Source organism: Prionailurus bengalensis, chromosome E4, assembly GCF_016509475.1.
Source record: "Prionailurus bengalensis isolate Pbe53 chromosome E4, Fcat_Pben_1.1_paternal_pri, whole genome shotgun sequence".
NCBI lineage: Eukaryota > Metazoa > Chordata > Mammalia > Carnivora > Felidae > Prionailurus > Prionailurus bengalensis.
Window position 1 is genome coordinate 44483589 of NC_057360.1, and position 23684 is coordinate 44507272.

The following is a 23684-nucleotide window of genomic DNA, read 5'->3' on the forward strand; positions in this document are numbered from 1 at the left end:
CCAACTCATCTTTGACAAAGCAGGAAAGAACATCCAATGGAAAAAAGACAGCCTCTTTAACAAATGGTGCTGGGAGAACTGGACAGCAACATGCAGAAGGTTGAAACTAGACCACTTTCTCACACCATTCACAAAAATAAACTCAAAATGGATAAAGGACCTAAATGTGAGACAGGAAACCATCAAAACCTTAGAGGAGAAAGCAGGAAAAGACCTCTCTGACCTCAGCCGTAGCAATCTCTTACTCGACACATCCCCAAAGGCAAGGGAATTAAAAGCAAAAGTGAATTACTGGGACCTTATGAAGATAAAAAGCTTCTGCACAGCAAAGGAAACAACCAACAAAACTAAAAGGCAACCAACGGAATGGGAAAAGATATTCGCAAATGACATATCGGACAAAGGGCTAGTATCCAAAATCTATAAAGAGCTCACCAAACTCCACACCCGAAAAACAAATAACCCAGTGAAGAAATGGGCAGAAAACATGAATAGACACTTCTCTAAAGAAGACATCCGGATGGCCAACAGGCACATGAAAAGATGTTCAGCGTCGCTCCTTATCAGGGAAATACAAATCAAAACCACATTCAGGTATCACCTCACGCCAGTCAGAGTGGCCAAAATGAACAAATCAGGAGACTATAGATGCTGGAGAGGATGTGGAGAAACGGGAACCCTCTTGCACTGTTGGTGGGAATGCAAATTGGTGCAGCCGCTCTGGAAAGCAGTGTGGAGGTTCCTCAGAAAATTAAAAATAGACCTACCCTATGACCCAGCAATAGCACTGCTAGGAATTTATCCAAGGGATACAGGAGCACTGATGCATAGGGCCACTTGTACCCCAATGTTCATAGCAGCACTCTCAACAATAGCCAAATTATGGAAAGAGCCTAAATGTCCATCAACTGATGAATGGATAAAGAAATTGTGGTTTATATACACAATGGAATATTACATGGCAATGAGAAAAAATGAAATATGGCCTTTTGTAGCAACGTGGATGGAACTGGAGAGTGTGATGCTAAGTGAAATAAGCCATACAGAGAAAGACAGATACCATATGGTCTCACTCTTATGTGGATCCTGAGAAACTTAACAGGAACCCATGGGGGAGGGGAAGGAAAAAAAAAAAAAAAAAGAGGTTAGAATGGGAGAGAGCCAAAGCATAAGAGACTGTTAAAAACTGAGAACAAACTGAGGGTTGATGGGGGGTGGGAGGGAGGAGAGGGTGGGTGATGGGTATTGAGGAGGGCACCTTTTGGGATGAGCACTGGGTGTTGTATGGAAACCAATTTGTCAATAAATTTCAGGAAAAAAAAAAAAAAAGAAGTGATTTATTCACTTCTCAGATTATATTACATCATCCATGAAATATTTAACACAAATTCTGATATGAATATAAAGGAGTTTAACAATACCTGACAAAATAAGCATGAAAAATTTGAATAAATGTACATGTTTTAATTTTATGACTGCATCTTAACCATATTTTATACACAAACAGGATAGGTCAGTTTCCCGTCCCAACAGGTTGCTCGGAATGTTTGTTGTGATGTCTGTCTACGATATCCAGGATTACATTGAAATTGAACAGTTTCCCTTGTTTGGAAATATCTCTTTTTCTTAGAAGACCATCCTAATTGTATGTTATGTTTTCTCATGGTTTCTTCTGATACCATACAAACATCTGAAGATTTAAAAAAAATGAACATAAGCATTAAGTAGTAAACAAATATTTTCCACAGAATTTCAGACTTTCAAAGTAGAATTGTCTGCACTGGTCCAGGGCTTTGTTCTCAAAACCTTTTCCAACCAGTTCATTGAAAATCCATCACATAGATGTAAATCATTTTAAATGATTAATGATGTAAAAATGAGGTACTGTGTTTAAGGTGTGCTAATTAAATGTTATAATGAAAGATGCATCATGTCAATAACAATAGGAAGAGCTTTCATTAAAGAATATTTTGTGGCTGTGGTTGCTTGAATAAGACTTTTTTTCTAATTTTATTTCTTCACATATTAATATTTGGTAGTCAAACATTTGATAGAATGATTGTGGTTAATCCATGAATATTCTGTTAAGAAAGCAAAACACCTTTCTCATTATAGTGATTTTCCCAGGATCCAGGTGAATATTAAGATATTTACCCAAGCACTTTGGCGGTTCTGACCACTGTCCATATCTGCATGTGATGACCTTGTTTCCCTCAAGCACATACAAGGACTGGCACTGGTACTCAACAGATGACCCTGGAGCATATTCTGATGTTGGGAATGTGGTCATGTCTCCATTGTCAATAGCCGGAGGGGGCCCACAGTTTTCTTTAGGGTCTAAAAAAGCATATTATTTGATTTATTGAACATCCAAAGAAAAACAGGGTAAAGTAAAGCAAATAAAAATATAGCATAATATACAACATCAAGACTTGTGATTTCTGCTGACAGAAATGATTCATTGGAGAAATTCTAATCACTTAAGCTGAGAAGAACACTTTTAAGCACTTCCTTTTATCTCACATGAAAGCACACATAAAGCATTAACAAATTGTCTGCTTTGCAGTATTCTGGTATTAAAAAACATTTTCCCTAGTGAATAAATGCCAGACAGATGGAGAGCTAATATACACAAAGAAATTTTCTCATTAGTTACAACTTATTGTAGTGTCTATTGGATCTCAAGTCACTATGTATTGACTTTCATTGTTATTACAAAAGAAACATCAGCTTTAATTAAGTCAAAGAATTACAAATTTGTATAATGTGAAAGGGAATTGTTGGCCTCCTATTCTGGACAAGGTGAGGTAGAAACATTTCTGCTAATCCCTTTGCTAATAAGTAAAACTAAAAACCCTGAACGTATCATAAAAACAATAAAAGGGATTATGGAAGATGCAGAGTAGATATCGATCTAATCAGAGACCTTGGGATTCAAAGAATTACACTGTAATGAGTTTGGGTTTTCACTGTCTCTTCTATGGATCCTGGACTGAGCACTGAAGAAGACTGGAACCCAGAAACAATATTAAGTTCATGGAAAAAAAAATTCCAAGAATTGCCTGCTCTCTTTAGCCAAAGGCCCAGGAATGGAGTATTCTAACAAGACAGAAGTATTTTTTACAGTATTTGAATAACTCCGAAAAAACATCATCAAGAAACCTTGACCATTCCTCTCCACGTGTTGCTCAGAGATCAACAGTGATCAACACAGGCCACGTGAGGTGCCCAGACTTCTATCCACACTCAGGGAACAAGACGCCTCTCCACTTTCCATGGTGTCAGTGGAGGCCAAGTGGGAAGTCTGGACTTGCACTCTGGCAGTTTTGGAGGCCTGATAAATAAGAGATATCAATAAAATCCGGAGCCTTAAAACATAATATCCCAAATGTCTAGAAAAGAACTGAAAATCATTCATTGTAGGGGTGCCTGGGTGGCTCGGTGGGTTGAGCATCCAACTCTTGATTTGCACACAGGTCACGATCTCACGGTTCGTGAGTTTGAGCCCTGTGTTGGGCTCTGTGCTGGCAGAGAGGAGCCTGCTTGGGATTCTCTCTCCCTCTCTCTGCCCCTCCCCTGCTCACACACTGGAATGAGTGCTCACTTTCCTAAAATAAATACACCTTTAAAAAAAGAGAGAAAAACATCACTCATTATGCCAAAGACCAGGAAAACCTCAAAAGAGAAAAGATAATCAACACATGGCAACATCGAGATGACACAGAAATACACAATGGAATATTAATCAGTCACAAAAAAAGAAATCTTGCCATTTGCAATGACACAGATGGAGCTACAGAATGTAATGCTAAGCGAAATAAGTCAGAGAAAGATAAATAACGTATGATTTCACTTATATGTGGAAGTTAAGAAACAAAACAAATAAGCAAAGGGGGGGGGGTTGGGGGGAGAGGGAGAGAGGCAAACCAAGAAACAGACTCTTAATTATAGAGAACAATGTGATGGTTACCAGAAGGGAGGTGGGTGGGAGGATGGGTTTAGCAGGTGATGGGGATTAAGGAGGGCACTTGTGATGAGCACCGAGTGTTGTATGGAAGTGTTGAATCACCGTATCCTACAACTGAAACTAATATCACACTGCATGTTAACTACCTGGAATTTAAACTAAAACTTAAATAATAAAAAAAAATAAAAATGTCAATATATTTATGAAAGACACTATCAGTGTTTCTCAAACTAATAGCGAATAATAAAAAGAAGAGCATTAAGAATTAATCATCTTATGTACCATGTGTTGTAAGAACTCAGAAATGACATTATAGGAAAAACAATAGAAATTTATAAAAACTCATGGCAAAGCAATCAGTACAAGTTCCATATATAAATGGGTAGGAATATGAATAGGCGGTTTGTATACGGACAGAGAGGTTTAGTTGTACTACACATCTAGTTTTCATTAAACAATTGCCAGAATTCAAAGTGAGTCTGTAATGAGTCAATGAAATTAACACAAAGAGGATAGATTTGATTATGCAAAAATTGCTGGTAAGGTACATAAATATATAAATGATTTTAGATATTTAGCTATAAATGAGTTTGTATATTTAGAAATCTAAAGGATTCTTTCTCACGAATTTGACGACAATTGATTATGCTTAATGGATTATATCGAAAATAGAATTGTGGTTTGCATACTGTCCTCACCTACACACCGAGGTGGAGAACTCCATTTTCCCATGTGGCACGTTATCTCATCTTTTCCAGATATCCTGAAACCATCCTCGCAAATGTAATTTAATTTGGTGCCATGTACATAAACCTCAGGTTTCAATGGTTCGTCCATCTCTTCTGAAAATTGAGATGATTTAATGGTTCCATGTTCTATCTGAGGTGGTTGAGGACATGGGCTTTTTTCTGTATAAAGAACAGAGATCAATGTTCAAATTGAAAAATGTAATCAAATACTAGTTGAGGTTTTAAAATAAGGATAATCTGAAAAATTAAATTACTGAAAAACTAAAAAACATCTGGAATTTGCAAGCTCATGTCTCCATCAAATCTACAGTAGTATCTGCTTGTTCACTCTGCCCCCACATTCTTGTCCTGTTCATCACGAGGGAAATTTTCTATGGTATTTACAAACAAATTTTCTATGGTATTTACACAGTAACCCAAAGTTTTGGTCTGTTTCTTTCATAGTAGAAGTGAAAGAAGGCCGATTGATTTGTATACTTAGATTGCAATTTACTGTTTCAAGATAAAGTGAAATAGATAGACAGAAAGGTCCTTATCTTGTTCATTTACACAAAGCACAGGGGAGTATTAACCTCATTTGAAAGAATGTTACAAAGCAAGTTATGCATTACTGACCAACGCAGTGTGGTATTGACTGCCATCTTCCATCCTTGCACACGATTTCCTCTGCATCCTGAATTATATAATTGTCCTGACAGACAACAGATACTTTTTCTCCATCCTGATAATTTACCGTCGTTGCCATATTGTGAGCATTGGGAATCTGAGGTGGAGGTGGGCATGACTGCATTTGTACTTCTACAAATATGAAAATTAGATTTCGTGATGAAATCAGAGTTAAAAATATTAAAGAGAAAAATTAAAGAGAAAACTCAATAATAATGTATTATAAACGATCAAATAATAAGGTTATGCTTAAATATGTGATACTCTTCCGCTTGTAGAGCGCTTTAATACATCACACGTGGTCTTGATGGTAGTATCTTCCTTTTATTCCTTCTGTGATAAATCGTGCATAATTTATGTAAAACTTCTTTTAATTATTTCTAACCATTACGATGTACTAACTGAATCATCCACTCAGTAACAGGCACTAAATAAATACTGATATTAGGATCTTATTACAGCTATCTATAATCAAATGTATTGTGATTGCATTAAAACCCATATAAGATGTGGAATGGAAAATAATTAGCCAAAGGAAGAATTACATGTAGTTAAAGATCAATTATTTGATATAGGTTCCTGGGCAAAACATGAATTAGATATGGTCATTAGTGATTAACAGTGTGTTGTTTAAAGTTCAAAACACTCTGGAGATACTGTTGACTAGGTTGCCGACACCGTTTAGAGATACACAGATGATGAAATGCACCCTGTTTAACGGATTAGACAGCCTGACTTTCCTTCTATGACCAGCAAGGTATACAAGATTCCTTTGCAAACTTGCGTTTGAGCTCCCATAAAGCAGAGATACCTCACATGTATCGTGGCAGTTCATAACCTGGAGACAAAGATGTCCTGTTCCACTGAGGGAAGACTCTGGGCGACTAACCCTGGAGGCTTTTGGACCTCTCTGTGATACCTATGTTTTGCTTTCTCCTGCCATGCATTTATTTCATTAAAGACCTTATGTGACTGTACATTGGGAAGTCTCCTGAGTCCTTCCAATTATCTGACACTTTGTATTCAATTCAGAGAAATTGTTGACGGAATATAATTCATTCATGCTGACTAATATGGTCATATTTTCTATTTCTATCTTTAGACAGATGCAGGAGCATTTTATATTTAATCAAAAGTTTTTTTCTTACTTCTGTTTTCATTTGCTTGGCATATTTTTTCAATGTATTCTCAAGGATTTATTCTCTTCTATATCTGCTTGTTTAAGCATTTTTGTCCTAATAATCTTAATTTCTACTTCCTCTTGATACATTTTACCAGAGGTTGGTCTGGCAACTAAATCTCCGGCAGGTGCCATGTCTACACTCTCCCTCTACCTTGATGGCACCAGTGGGTGCACTCCAGCCCAGGGCTCTCCTGTGGCTTCATCAAAGCCGGCGAGCGGGCCCCAGCCCTGCATTCTGCTGCCTCGCTAAAGCTGGCCAGCATGCTCAGCCCACAGAGGGCACACTCCTTGATCCCCAGGCTCTAGTGGCCTGAGGGGCTTGCATTTCTGGGGCCTGCAACACACTACAACAATCCGAGAGGTAACTCTTGGTGGGCCACTACCTCCGGGGCACCACAAAGCAGCCTGAAACACAGCCCAGACTTTCTGGGGAAAAAGCCTAATTATCTGTCTTAGACCGGTAGCCTGAGGGGTGGACTTGAGATTTGCCACACATCTGGGGGCCACCGAGGTGCCCTCAGGGAACGTGGACCAGGGGATGCCATCTTTGTGCTCTCCTCAGCCTCAAAGAAAACCAAATCACTATTTCTTAAAGATACCCGACCCGGCGTTAATTTGAGGCCATCAAGTTTCCGGGTGGGTTGTTTTATAGCTGACTGAAGCACTGATGCACTTAATATCTAGAAATGATGTTTTGGTTAGTTTCTAAATTCCCTTCCGGCTTCAAAGTTATTTGTAATAATAAATAGCTAAACATGTTTAAAAGATGCCCAAATACTGCTTTGGCAAGTTCGGAAGAAATAGAATAAGATTTTGAAAGTACTATAAACAAGAGCTTACCTGTGCAGGTTAGTTCAGGATCCCATCTTCCATTTATGCACGTTGAGTGTTTCTGTTCTAATTTTCCTCTACATTTGTAACTTATCTTCTCATTATGATCAAATTCGATCTCATATAATGGATTTGGCTCACGTATAGTTAAGCTGTGTTTACACTTCTGAAGTTCATCTGTTGCTAGAAAATGAAAATATTGCCTTGAAAAGACTACTTATAAGAATCAAAGCAGTTAATGCAGAACAATAGCTTAGACTCAATAGGATATCGAAATTAGAATTTATGCCCGTAAGTCCCACCAACCAAGTCATTCCTGATCATATTGCATGTGATGGGCTATTTATTATGTCTGAACATAAGTCCTGTGTCCAGGCTTTGAAATTTCAGAGAAAATGTCTGCCATAAATACAGCCTGCACTTTGGGGATTAGAAAAGCATTAAGAGGCTCACTTTTTTGGATGATTTACACACTGAACAGTCATCACCTGGTTAAATTTGGTCTCTTATTTATCTGTGGAAATAGAAATACGAAGCTGCTAGTTTAAATATCGTGTTTCAGAAAAATGAATATATTTTTTCACTTATGGTAATTTAATAAGCACATCTAAAATGTATTATGTAAAATGTGAACACTTAAGCAGATCTTTTGCATGATCACTAAAATGGGACAAATACTTGGACTAAGAAATTGGGTGCTTCAAGTCACAACCTGTTTACTGTATATACTCTTCCAATCTTTGAAAAACTATTTTGTACATCAGGTCAACCTATAATTCAATAATATTGTAAGAGTCCATTTTGTTGACTCTAATACGAGTATAACAACTTTTTATACAACTACATACTTCAAAAATTCAATGCAGCCCGGAGTACTTTGTCAATTTGACAAAATATCAATTGATGTAGGTCTTTGGATTTCTTAATAAGTACCCAAAGAAGTAATGATTTTGTAATACAATAAAAAATAAAACAAAGGGGACTAATTCAAAACACACTAGAGGCTGGAAATAAATTCTGTTTTTAGGGCTTGTCCTCAGTGTTGAAGAGAAAACAAGGTTTTCTTCAGGTGATAGTAACTCATCTATAGTCAAAAGGAGTGGTGGTGGGTGTTGTCATGGTCCTATGATTGACTGGTTTCTGAAAGAATTTCCTTGATTCTTACGAGAAAATAAACATTTTGAGAAGAGTGAAAAGCTAGACTAGCTAGAGGTACAAAATAAACACTGAGAGGAGAAAATTGGAGTAAGGTCTATGATAGTTAAAAGTGGATTATGGTAAACTTGAATATAGGTGGAAGATTAACCTTGGAAAGGCAAACTCTGAGATCTAAGAAGAGTAATAAATGAAATAGATGTTTCAGTATAAGAGTGAAAAGTTGAGAGTTTTCATGCCTGTTACAACCTTGGGTTTTCCCCCATATAAATGAGGGGAAATCGTTTGTGGAGATAGAAGAGGACAAAGATGAAATTTGGTCTTGAAGGACTGGCAATACTTCTCATGGGAATGTGTCTAGCAAAAATGTAAGGATTAAAAAGCAACAACACTTAAGGGTTCATTCAACAAACTCCTATTTAATGTCTGCTGTATGTTCACCAGTCCCTCGTATATTGGGAATACATCGTGAACAAAACGGGTGTCAATCTCTGCTCTCATGGAACATGAGCCTAAGCCCTACCTTCTCCTTGGAACAATTAATGCCTAGACATCTGGTGAATAAGTAAGATTGGACATCCAGGACTCTCTTTGAATGTAGGACCCAAGGAAACTGTAGGAAAGAACTCATTCCAAGGGAAAAAGGAAAAGGGCTCCCAATATTTTCCCAGCTAGTCATCAAAGACATGGTCATCCAAAGGTCAGGATGATGCACATACATCAACCAGAGTGAAGTCCAACAATCAGGTTTGTTTCCTGGCCCCACCCTGACTGCCTCCTTTGACTGACTTATACTGCGAACCCAGAGGGTCTGCAGCTCACCCACCCTTCGGCACATTAACTTCTTGCTGCCGCATTTGAAACAGACTGAGAAATCCTTGGAAGCTTTGAGAGAGGCAAGATTCCTATAGGGACGTAGCAAGTGGGCACTTTCTTGACTTTGTCTGTTTTCCAGGGCCTGAAAACAAGAGTGCCGCGTAAAACAAAAATGGGATTGATGCAAATATGCTTCTATTTTCCTGGCAATTAATACTCAGATTTAAATCATACGAATAACTGTAAGTAAAATTTAGCTTCACACTTAAAAACCATGTTAATTTCAGGGATAGAAAGGGTGATCAGACTCTCTGGCTAGTTTATATTTTTCCTTTGTAGATGATAAGCAATCATTATAATTTAAGACCTGACATTTTCAAGCATATATCTAAATTTCAAAACTATGTTTGCAAATACAGTTTTTACAATAAAAATATTACATTTCATTGACCGTCTATTTGAGAAGTGTCTTCTCACCAATGCACTGAGGAAGTTGGGTCCATAATCCACTTATACATGTAACTGATTTCTGTCCAATCATTGTGAATCCTTCTCTGCAACTGAACTGCACTGAATCTCCATGGTGATAGGGAGGGTTAGAAGTCTGAACAGCGTAGCCGTAATTAAGTTCTGGTATATCTCCACATGTAGTCTCCACCTCTGTGAAAAGTTCAGAAAAGTATGTTTACTTATAAAATATAATTTATGTGTTTCTATAAATATAAAAGGTTGGTTTATTTTAAATATGAATATATTTTATACATTACCAATACAAATAGGCAAGTCTGTCCACTGTCCATCAACACACTGAATTTTATTAACACCCTTCATCAGAAATCTAGGATTGCACACATATTCCACCAAATCGTTGTGTTCATAGTTTTCTTTCTGTGTTTCTTTAACTTTCCCATTAAGGAGTTGAGGAGGTGGAGAACACTGTTGTGTTTGCTCTACAGGAGAAATAATGTGTAAATAATGATCAAATTACCTATTTCACAACTTAAAAAACAATAAAATGGGGAGTTTTTTCTTTAATTAATTTATATTATTTATAATGTACTTTTTATAGCCTTCTTAAAACTTTTTTTTTTTTTCAACGTTTATTTATTTTTGGGACAGAGAGAGACAGAGCATGAACGGGCGAGGGGCAGAGAGAGAGGGAGACACAGATTCAGAAACAGGCTCCAGGCTCTGAGCCATCTGCCCAGAGCCCGACGCGGGGCTCGAACTCATGGACCGCGAGATCGTGACCTGGCTGAAGTCGGACGCTTAACCAACTGCGCCACCCAGGCGCCCCTATTATAGCCTTCTTAAGCAATGAAAAACAAATAGTGCTTAAACAAGAAACATGTTTCCCAGTTCTTTTTTCAAAATTATTATTTTAGAAAGAGAGATAGAAGATAAGAAGGGAGAGGAGAAAGAGAGAGAGTGAGAATCTTAAGCAGGCTCTGTATGTTCAGCATGGAACCCGACATGGGGCTCGATCCTATGACCCAGGGATCATGACCTGAGCTGAAATCAGGATTCAGATGCTCAACCAACTGAGCCACCCAGGCACCGCAACCCAGTACTGTTAATTACACTGAACTAGTATATTGGAAGTATATTGGAACCCAGAAAACATGTTTAATAATCTAGATATTCTAGAGATGTATGCAAACCAATTAATAAATATGGTCATGTAAATGTTAACAATATTCATATGCCATGGAAAAATTTTACCAAAACTGTTTGAAAAAAATGTCATCATTTGAGGCTAGCATTTTATCAACATATTTTAACTTTGGTTGAGACATACATGTGATTGAATGGACTGAATTAAGTATACATTGCTTGAATATTGTTTAGACACTCGATGAAGGTTGAGGGAAGGCCCATGCCATACCAAGTGTCCAATATTAACAGTGGAATTGTAGTCAAAAGGAAAAGTAACAAACACTGAGGCATAATATACGTATCTATGGCTATTACCACTACATATTTCAAGAAACAAGTGGAGATTGAGTTCTTAAATAAGAAAATCTGAGATATCTACTACCCAACACATGTCCTGGCTTAATGAATTAGATTACAGACACACACACTTGAAGCCAACAGAAAATTACACGTGAGAGAAACAAAAACATAAAAATGTTGGTTTCAAAAATCCTATTTCTTGTTGTAGAAATTAGAAGATAAATATTCACCTTTACATGTTGGAAGATTAGGGGACCATCCAAAGTCGTAACACTGAACTGAATCTGGTCCAACTCTTTGAAGTTTTTGTGTGCAGAAAAATTTCAACACATCTCCGACTCTATATTTGTCTTTTTTGGGCTGAGTATTTAAGTTATCTTCGATTTCAGGAATCTTGCATTCTATTTCTATAAAAATGTTCAAGTAATTTGGTGAGAATATAAAATTAATCATTGGCAAAGTAAATTTTATATGTGTCGTATAAAAATGAGGTGCTGGGGACTGCTTATACAGAGGAGCCACAGAAAATTTTACATATTAGGTTTTCTACGCCCTCTAAATTCATAGGGGACCCTGAGAAATATTAAGGCATTGAAGAGCAACATATGTACCCTGAAAATGTATTTGGAAGGTCAACTTGCTTACACTGGATCTGATTTTATAACTGACATTTATAAAATAAATGCTATATTATTTTGTACTCCCAAAACAGAAACATATTCTTTCACATTAAAGAAAAACAACCCTGATGCTACATTTTTAAAATTGCACTCAAATAAGATTAGTATTTTGTTTAATGTAAATATAATGGGACAACCAGAACACACAGGAGACATTTCTAACAGTTTCTAAGAAACTATTAAAATAGCTTAATTTATATTGATTATATTATAAGAGTACAGAAATCAAACTGAAAAATGAAACAAAATAAGGAACCATGTTCAAAGCCAAATAGTTAGGCATATTCTAGGCATCCTGAGTATTTATATCATACCCAATTATCTATTCTTATTAAACCTTTATACTATCTATTAATAAATTATTGATTATTCTGATTCAATTTAAGAATGTGTAAAATTATCCCTTCAAATTTGTCAAGTTTGTGACATTCGTGACATTTACAAATAAAAATAAGCTAAATTCCTAAAATAAAGAGCTTCTCTCAGGGTCTGCAGAAATTAACACTCAAGGCAGAAGGTGTAAAAGCAGAAACTCATGGGCAAAATAGTTGAGGAAATTGTAAGAAACTACAATTTTGGTTTTCATATAGCATACACTCAAAGAACCCAGTTTTAAATAATATGATAGCCTGCATTTAGAATAACAAACAAAATTATTCTTTGTTTATAAACCTATCATGTATATGGCCCATAGGAAACACTGTGTTAAAGAGAGATAATGGTCCTTGGGCTTTCAAACACCCTCTTCTCCCAGGTTACAGTAAATCAGAAGAAGACACCTTGATTTTAATCAGGACTTCTTAAAACTTAATTAATTAATTAATTAATTTTAGATGTTTATTTGTTTTTGAGAGAGAGAGAGACAGAGTGTGAGTGGGAGGGGTGGAGAGAGAGAGTGAGACACAGAATCTGAAGCAGGCTTCAGGCTCTGAACTGTCAGCATAGAGCCCCACATGGGGCTTAAACCCGAGAACTGTGAGATCATGACCTGAGCCAAAGTCTGAGGTTAACCCACTGAGCAACCCAGATGCCCCCAAAATGACTTTAAATAATGGAAATTTGTTCAAATTGGGATATCTTAAACACGTCTTGTTAATTTTGTTAGACATGAAAAAAAAATACCTGGAAAAATGGTGCTTACCATAACATACTGGTTTATGAGACCAACCATCGTTGCCACACACTATTGAACCTGCGCGCCCATCTTGGCTTTTGTATCCATCGTGGCATTCATAGTCCAACTTGTCATTGAGTTTAAACCACGTGCCATTGCTTTTGGCTTTGGCATTCTCAAATACTGGCATGTCACAAGATTCTAATGCATAACAGAATTGAAGATTTCAATTCTAATATTATTTAATGGATGATGTAATTAAGTCTCATTCCCAAGGAGGTAAAAAAACATCTTTATCAATTAGCTTGTGCTAGTAAATTCAGTATCATATTAAATTAATTTAAGAATACCAGTGATAAATCATTATCTTGAAAGTTACTCGAAATGAAAAAATATGTTTCTACACAGCATTTTTCTTATCACTTAAACACTCTGAAAAAATTTTTCTACGAACACTTTTCTCAATCAGTTATACTTATGTGTTTATGCCATGCTTGTAATCAAATAGGCCATTACAGGTGCATCCTATTTTAACTAGCAGAGAGGAATAGGATTTTGTGAACTAGATGCCACATTCACTAGCAAGGTGACAAATATTCCAGACAAAACTGGATCAATGAATACGACTGGTTTTCAAAAATGCAAGTAAATTTTTAAACATTCTATAAAACTCTACTTTAAAACATCATAATTTCTAAAGCTCACATGCTGATTTTCTTCCTCAAATATCTTCCTAATGGCTGTTTATTTTTTTAAACTTACCAAGATTGAATGGAGAGATAACTATTTTAATTATTAGTTATAAGAAAGTAAAATGTTAAAAGTTTTAATTTTTGCTAACAGTGTGTTCATAAAGATTAGGTAATTCATCTCAAATTTTATGCTGTGTTACGGAGCCAGCTACCTTAAAGCTTTAAAAAACAAAGCAAAACTATACCAGTGAAGAGAGACAGTGTGTTTCTCTTCCATAGTAAGTATTACAATGGATAACTAACTAACATTCAGTATAAAATGACTTTATATGGGAGCCACTTTTATCATTTTTTTTTGTGGCTAGTGCCCATAGTAAGCATGGAAATTGAAAAAAAAAAAATGAAATGAAAACAGTACAAACGGATATTCAAATATCCACTTCCTTTAAAGTGAATATGTAAATATCGGTTCAAAAGTATCACTGTGTAGCTTTGGAGGATAAGGTAAACTGAGGAAACTGTTCATAGAAATCTTCATAAACATCCAGGGACAGGGAAATCTTTCAACACAGCTGTATTTGGCACCATCTAGCAGTATTCCTTCTCCACTAACTAGATGTTTATGAAGATTTTCTAAAGGAGAGGATTTTTAAAGTGGGCTACCCTGGAATGTCAGCCATGAACTCCATACTTTAATTAAAATTCTGCACTATGGACCCACATCTTCACTTACAAACATAACTTTCATGTCTAGAAACAAAGATTCTGTCATCAAAGTCTGATCACCTAAAAGCAGGAATAGGCACAAATATATTTTGCCAGCCAAAAATAAGTGAGTTTCCAGGAGAATACTCATAAGGCTCCCTAACTCGTTTCCAAATCACAGGATGTTTTAAAGTGGAAAATAACGTAAACTGAAAGATGTCCTGCTACTACGCTGTATAAGTGATTACTCTTAAAGGCAAAAACTTACATCGTTTTTCATTTATCTTTTCAAATGGGAATCGTGTCAGCCCCTCCCCTCAGAAAAGAATTAATTTAGAGTGAACTTTTGTTCAATAGCCATCGGCATAATGAATAGGAACATAATAAATTACTCACTAATACATGTGGGTTGAGGTGACCATCCACTTTCCAGACATGTAACCGGTCCTGAAGTTTTACCATCTGGTGTTACATATCCTGGTTTACATTGATACTGTGTTTCTTTATTTAAGGAATATGTAGGTTCATATTCAGAAAAAAATCCATTTTCAATTGTTATCTCTGATTTTGAACATGTTTCTGAAAGGCAGAAAGTATAAGGAAAAGATAAGCATATAAATAAACATTTTTATAAAGATTCACTGTAACAACACAAAAATAAGGAGTCATTTACAAATGAAAACCTGGAAAAATCTGAATCATCCAAATTCCTAGGACAGAAAAAGTCAGCGACAAAGATACTAAATCAAAATAGTTCATTAATTTTTTCTCTTTGGAATGAAGCGACATTTAGAATACCCAGAATCCCTTCTAGGAAATTATGATGAATCTGTTTGTCTAATGGATCTGGAATCCTACAGTGTGTCAGAGGTGTACCGGCAATAGGTCCTCTCCAGGCACTTGTTTTAAATATTGCCAACTCGGGGTCTCCTAAGCAACTCCAGTACTCAATTGGGGTATCTGAGATCAGGTGATGATCTCAGAGAATCTGACACCATAGCTACCACAACTCTGAGAATCTGCAATGTTTGTCATCATGATTGGGTGCTTAAAACCATATGGATACGTGGAGTTCAATGAGTATGACACAGATCAGCACGTTCCTTCATGTTCTGAGACCAAATGATGGTTCCTCAAATTATGTGTAACTTGACTTGAAACAACAAACAAGACTTCTGTCATTTACAGAGTCTTCACAAAGTTCAGCTTTAGTTTTTAAATAACCAATGGATAAAGAAGAAATCAAAAGAGAAAATATGAGCTATATATTTTTTCATAATTGGTAATTTTATTCCTTCACTTGGGGTGCCTAGTACACTGGAAATGGGATACTGGGAATATTAAACACTCAGGATAAGGGGTAAGGTATATAATCTTACTTATTTATTGAAAAAAAATTTTAAGTTTTTTATTTTTTTTTAACGTTTATTTACTTTTGAGACAGAGAGAAACAGAGCATGAAAGGGGGAGGGCCAGAGAGAGAGAGGGAGACACAGAATCTGAAACAGGCTACAGGCTCTGAGCTGTCAGCACAGACCCGACGCGGGGATCGAACTCACGAGTCGTGAGATCATGACCTGAGCCAAAGTCGGACGCTTAATCACTGAGCAACCCAGAATGCCTGTAATCTTTTTTTTTTTAACATTAAATCTTTTGAATTGAATTATAAGAAAAATATTTTACATGAAATTTTGTGAGATGATAATAACATAGTCTGAGAGAGAAATTTTACTGTTATATACATATAATAGAAAAGAATACAGAACGAAAATCAACCATCAGAAAAAGAAAAGCAAACAAAACCCAACATACATATAAATTTGAAAAAACATAATAGTGTTAGTGAGATGATGGAATAGGGTGTTTTGTTTACACATTATTTGATTTATTTCTGTTCTAATCTTTAGTATTTCCTCCCTTCTTCTAAATTTGGGCTTAGTTTGCTCTTTTTCTAGTTCCTTGAGCTATAAACTTAGGTTGTCTATATACAATCTGCTATGTTAAGCTGAATTTTTTATGTTTATTTATTTTGAGAGAGAACACAGACACACACACACACACACACACACACACACACACACACAAGTGCACACGTGCAAGCAAGGGCGGGGGAGAGAGAGAGAGAAAGAGAGAGAGAGAGAGAGAGAGAGAAACCCAAGCAGGCTCTGTGCTGCCAGGAGAGTCCTACTGCGATGCTTGATCTCAAGAACCCAATCGTGAGATCATGATCTGAGTCAAAATCAAGAGTTGAACACATAACTAACTGATGGAGCCACCCAGGCGCCTGATCTTCTTTGTCGATGTAGACGTTTATCATTAAAAATTTCCCTCTTTGCACGGCTTTTGCAACATCTCTGAATTTTGTTACACTGTTTTTGTTTTGATGTCTCAAAATATTTTTAAAAATTCTCTTGCTCTTTCCTCTTTGACCCTATTGTTGCTTGAGAGTGTCTTTTCTTTCCACATAGTTGTGAATTTTCCCATTCTAGTTTTACCCCATTGTGACTGAAAAAGATAGTGCATACAATCTTCATGTGCAGTAAATGTACTCTTTTACTGTTAGGTGAAAAATTCCATATAGATCTATTAGGTCCAAAAACCTTTATATTGTGGTTCAAATCTTCAACTTCTTCCTTGCCTTTCTGTGTTGTATTTATTGTTCCAAGGGAGGTATTAAAGTCTCCTAATATTACTGTATTGCTGTCAATTTCTCCTCTTCACATCTCTCCATATTGCTTTATATATTTATGAATTCCAATGTTGGTTCCACGTCTGTTGAAAATTGTTACCATTTTCCTGATAAATGGACTCATTATTATTATATAATGATCTTCATCTCTAGAGACAGTTTTAGATTAAGTCAGTTTTTTTTTTTTCTGATAGAAGTATAGTCACTCCATCATTCTTTGGTTGCCATTTGCGTGAAATATCTTCTTCCATTCCTTCACTTTAGCCTATTGTGTCTTTAAATCTAAAGTGATTTCTTGGTTATTTTATTTTAAATCATTCAGGTACTCTATTCCTTTTAATAGGTAAATTTAAATTTAAGGAATTATTGGTAAGTGAACACTTACTATTAACATGTGGCTAATTGTCTTCTGTTTTGCATCTGTTTTTTTCAATTTGCTCCTCTTTTGATGACTTCCTTTGTTATTTGATTATAGTTTACAGTTATTTACTTTGATTCTTATTATGCAGTACATTAGATCTCCGGAATTATTTATCTTATAACTGAAGGTTTACACGCTTGGACCAGCATCAACACCCACCACTGGTACAGAACTTGCATTCCACATTCTGCTTCTATGAATTTGATGCTTTCTTTTTTCTTTTTTGATTTCATATAGAAGTTTTATCATAAAGTATTTGCTATCTCTGGCTTATTACACTTAATGTATTGTCCTCTAGGTTCAACCATGTTGTTGTGAATATCAAGATTTTCTTCTTTCTCATGGGTGAATAATATTCTAGTGTGTGTGTGTGTGTGTGTGTGTGTGTGTGTGTGTGTATATATATATCTTCCTTATCCATTCATTTATCAGTGGATCCTAAGCAGGGTCCATTCCAAGCTCCACATGGGGCTTGATCTCAAGACCGAGATCATGACCTGAGCTGAATCAAGAGTCTGATGCTTAACCAACTGAGCCACCCAGGAGCCATGTTCCTCAGTCTTGAATGTCCTCCTCCCTGGCATCCTTATTTCCATGACTCCCATCCAACCTTCAAAGCCTACCCAAGATGCCATCGTGACCCTGACAGATTTGGCTCTCTTCATTCCACCTCTTACAAACAAACTCCCCAACCTGATCCCACTCCAGACTCTCATTCCAACTTGGATTTCTTGTCTCCTCTAAATGATCCTGTAGTCTCTCTTTTGCTTGTCTCCATCACAATGCTTTATACAGTAAAATACAATATGTTGATGAAATACAATAATCACTCCTTTTGTTTTCCCCACTAAATGGCCTTTTGGTACATGCTAGTCCTAATGCCTGGCACTTAGCAGTCACTTAGCAGTCACTTAAAAAGTGACCATTGGATGGGCAAATAAATGAATGAAAGAATGAATGAATATGAAGCTCTTTTGGAACCTTTCCATTATATCTGCAGATTGCAGGCAACCCATGGGAAGAGCACAGTAGACAGTAACCAGTGTAAAAGGTAAGACATGAGAACACATGTGCAGTGATCTCAAAGCTCTACTGCATGAACCCAAGAAACTCTGTTATCTGTAACTCCATTGTACCTCTTGTCTACGTGTCTTAATTTTGAATTTATGCCATAATTTTGAAGTCATGAATCATTTTAATTTGTTCAAAAAGGCTTTGGGGAGCCTTTGAAGGAACAATTCTATAATCACTTTCCTATCTATTACATTTTTGGTCAACATGGTTTGAGAAACTTGGCTCTCTCAGTTAAAATGTCCAAACACAAAGAAGTGCTCTGTCAAACCTATTTAACCCTTTTGTTATTTTTGTGATTTTTCCCCCTAAAATGTAGCACATTTTACCCCAAATACATCATCTCTTGTTTATGCACCATATTCTGAAACTAGTTAAAGTTGTTAAGCTATGGGTAAAGTGCACATCAGGTAAGTGAGCACAGGATAGACTGGTTGGGAAAAACTCACATCCTGAGCAGGTAGGAATGGTGTGTGGGGTGAGGGGGAGGCGTAACTAGGAAGAAGGGAAAGTACAAAGGTTGTAGAACAATCAGGGATTGGGCAAAGAAAAGTGGATCGATGTAGATTTGGCCAGTAGCCCTAGCGATCAAAGGCCAAAGAGAATTTATGTGTCATTGAGGGACATACTTACTTTCAGCTAAGAACAATTTCAACAAAACTTGATAACTGAGTTGTAGTTTAACATTATGTGCAGGCAGAAAAGTAGCATATGCATTCTCCATTATGTCTACATTAAAAATATACAAGGCTTGCTGTGGCACACCTCTCCCTCTCGTGACACTCCCGGGGCGTGTGCTCTGACCCTTCTCATGGCGCTCACTGTCACGCTTCACCCATCAGATCTCCCCTCCCCAGGGCCACCTCACCTTCCAGAGTTCCTTAGTCCCCTTCTTCACCCTCATCATCCGTTTCTACCTTTCCTCACTGAAATTATAATAGAGAACTTTTCAGCTTATAATGATTCACAGTAAAACTGCAGTAAATACTATTGGATTTTACTATTCTAAAGTATTTATTCAGAGTATTTGCTATTCCACATAAATTTCAGGTTTGTTGAATCTAGTAAAATCAATACATTTCTTTTTTTAAAAAAAAACATTTTTTTCTTTTTTTTAAATAGAATTTATTTTTTTAAATGTTCACTTAGTTATTTTGAGAGACAGAGTGCAAACAGCAGAGGAGGAGAGGGGGACGGAGAAGGGGAGAGGGAGAGGGAGAGCTGGAGAGAGAGAGAGAGAGAGAGAGAGAGAGAGAGAGAGAGAGAGAGAAAATCCCAAGCTGGCTCCCAGGTGTCAGCGCAGAGCCTGCTGGGGGATCAATGCCACAAACTGTGAGATCATGCCCTGAGCTAAAATCAAGAGTCGGATGCCTAACCTACGGAGCCACCCAGGTGCCCCTACTACATTTCAAAGAAGAGAGGATACTGAAAGCAGTTGGGACACTGCACAACTTTAAATCACACCATATAGGTAAACATCACACAACTATTTCTAAAAACTGGGGTTTACTTGACAGCAGAAGGCGAATTCCTATTTATCATATTGGCATTGCAACACAGAGTTCGGGATTAAACGCCACTACCTCAAGTTTTCTGGATTACATAACTGTGTATAACATTCATGCACATCTTTATAAAATAGTACTTTTAATTAATTTATAAGTAATTCTTACGATTGATAACGTCAATTATTTTTTCCATTTGAGGGTTAACTCTAAAATTGGAAACCATCTTGTACTTGAAACAATATACAAAAAATTGTTTTCCTTTGTTTTCTGATAGAAGAGAATCTCTCTAGCTTTGATCTATATTTTAGGTCCTGAAAGATTATTTTTGGCCCTTGAAACCTCCAGAATTAGGTAACACCCACATCTCTCCAAACAAAATTTTAGTAGGTTTAGTAGGTTTTTAATTTATTCACATTTCTCAGCCAGGAATTTCTGGGCTGTGGCTAATTTCAAAGATTATACACTTTTGAGACCCGAAGTCTAAACGGTCTCCATGAAAAGCTGGTCATAATATATTCCAGGAAACAGAAACTACTATGTGGTAAGATTGAGGGACAGTTATTCTAAACTTTGTCCTGTAAATATGACCAGTTCTTAGCAGCCTGTGGTGATTCGTCCAACTGCGATGTTTTACAAGGAAAACAACTAATGTTTCTACACACCTGGCAATGGCAAAGCAGAGAGCCTGTTGCATCGAAAAGGTACTAACTGGTCTCCATGAAACTTGGGCCAATAAATTCTTCCTATGGGCTATCATTCCTCTTTAGAGTGAGGAGGATTTTTTGAGGAATGTTCACTCTGAACAGGACAGAGGCAATTTATGAAATGCTAAAACATTAAGACTGGTTGAGTAAAGCAGATTGTGCTGGTGTTCCAAACTGTCTTCTCAATTCCTCAATTTACCATTCACTATTCAATTTGGTATTTCTCAATATCTCAATTTACTATTTCATATTTATTTCTACATGGGAAATAAAACCAGAGGCAACTATTGAAGGATATACGGATATTTTTAATGAGTAAGGTTACTTTGTTGAGTGAAGTTTCTGTTAGGTATGGTAGACTGATGGAATTGGCATCAAGCCAGTTTTAGAACTTTTTGGCAAACAAGGAATAAATCACAGTTCTACACCTGCTGAAAATTCATGTGATTTTTTTCTACTCACTTGGGCATCATGTGCGTTTATGGGAAAATCATGAGGCTAAGGTATTGCTTTAAATACTTTAAATAGTCATGTTACAGTTTCTCTATTAGGAATTAGCCGGATTTAGAGTCAGTCTGACGATAGCATGTAGAGTGCTAATGCCCAATTCACCAGCAGAAACGGATGCCACATTTAAACACATTTTGGTGAAATAGAAAATACAGGTGAAATGAGTCAGCTGGGATCAATTCTGTAAGTAACGAGTTTACATCGGTATTACTTAATTTTTAATACATGCTTTATAACACCCGATTGTAAAATTTCAAATTCCACTTTGTAATCACTGAAACAGTTGAATTAAACTTGGCATCAATTCTTGAGTTTTAAACATGAGCTGGAAAGAAAACAAATCTTCCTTACATGACAAATGATGTCCACATAAAGCCTAGGCAAACAGCATGTAAATATTGAGACACTGAACATACTCCTGCTAAAGAAAAGACAAAAACACTTGTGTACAGAAAACGATGTTTGTAATGGTTTGTAGCATTAAGAGTGTTCTGGAACTCTTTGCTGACACAATAATATTTTACATTTGAATACACACTGCAATATTTACATATGCAGTAAATACGACTGTATAGCTAGTTTCAAAGGTGGCTGGATATAAGGTTTCTGACCTAAAAATCAAGCAATAGCATATCAGAATGTGAAGCTAAAAACGCTCCGTGTCTCAGAAAAAAAAAAATTAAGCATATTTGAATAAACCTTAAAAAAATGACTGAGGAATATAATTAAAGAGAGATACCTGCCTTCATTTTCTAAGTTGAAAGACCATCAATGACAGAGCTTTAGTGTTATTTGTTGGTATATTTCAGTGCTTAGAGGCTGACAGGAGGCAAGCATTCAAAAAAACTTGTTGACTTAGTGAAATGTTTTGGAAATTTATGAATGATAGGTAACTCATTTGTTTTAAAAATGTCATTCAAAAAAAGTAAATCAAATAGTATCACACAGTTTCCTATCATGAACTAGAAACCAAATTCCATCCAAAGAAACTTTTTAATCTATTGAGAAGTAGTGTTAGAATTAAATGTAATTATATGTCTAGAAATCGCCTTACTAATGCCAGAAAATAAAAACTTCTACATTCATATTCACTATTCTCTTAAGAATAGTCTTTAGACTGGTCTTCTAGAATATACCTCAAATACAACCACAGGAAAACACCCATGAGAATATTTGGATGTTATAAACATTGCATATTCAGTTTTTTCAAATTTATATGGTATATTCATGCCAAAGGTACAAGTAATGCTTGCTTGTCTATAAGACTTTTAAGGCCGTGACAATAACAGTTGTCAATGCTAAAGGGATTTTTCTTTAGAAAGAGTTAACATCTATATTGAGATAATCTAGTCATTAGTTGATTTGAAGGTTTCTATTGTCTAATTTCTGTTCTGGTTCCATATATGTTCATATACTTCTTCATACTTTCACAGAAAGCATTTGGGTAAAAATTCTAAGCAAAAAGAGTAAATTATGTTTTATGATAATTACAAGGGAAATGCTTATATTACAGCATTCAAAATATTAAAACATGTTTTGAATTTTTACATTAAATAAAATTATGATGAATAATCACATCACCTAAATAAGCTGCTCTATTTTTTGAAACTTAACAATGTCAAAAGCCACTCACACACTAAGCTACAGAACAGTAATTAAATCACAATCTACACCAAATTCCTATTAGCACTGTGAAAAGCAGAACAGAAAATGTTTTATAACACAGAAAAGGCTTTCCTTTTTTCACTCTTACCTTCTGCAACACAAACAGTCCACCACATAAGCCAAACAACCTGTGCTGAAAATCTCATTTTGACGATCCTTTAGGGGCACATTTAATAGCCGACACTGCTCACTCTATATCGGCTGCTCTTCAGCTAAAAGTTGTGATTAGAGCAGGAAAGCACTTGCTCCAAAAGGAAGTTGAAACACGGTTTGGGAATGAAAGGGATTACTAGATGCTCCGCCCATCAGAAACTTTTGCAAAGTAAAAGAAAAAAAATCAATCACAGGCCCCAGCAATGCCAGAGTTGGAATCAGACTCCCACTGCACTCCCACTGAATGTTAATGCTGTGACCCACTATTGTTTTTATAAACCCAGGCTGTTCTAAGTTGGAACATGTTCAGGTTCTTGGAATGTGCAAGGCAGTCACCGGTGATATACTTTGGATTTCATTAACTCTCTAATTATTCAAACCCATTCAGATCTATCGTGTGTACACTTCAAAAGATAAAATAATAAAAGCACCTTTAAAAATCATTTACA

At 36.2% G+C, this 23684-nt stretch overlaps 1 protein-coding gene across 1 annotated transcript; it reads right to left on the minus strand.

The window, feature by feature from the left end:
- Positions 1-1327: 1327 nt before the first annotated feature.
- On the minus strand, positions 1328-23684 carry LOC122475923 (complement factor H-like). Its single transcript, XM_043568061.1, has 11 exons — positions 23171-23684; positions 14911-15093; positions 13145-13318; positions 11554-11730; positions 10135-10317; positions 9845-10027; positions 7406-7579; positions 5332-5514; positions 4666-4875; positions 2155-2337; positions 1328-1690 (listed from the first exon to the last, which is right to left on the minus strand). The coding sequence occupies exons 1-11, from the start codon at positions 23226-23228 to the stop codon at positions 1494-1496; spliced, it is 1905 nt and encodes a 634-aa protein (XP_043423996.1). The 5' UTR covers positions 23229-23684; the 3' UTR covers positions 1328-1493.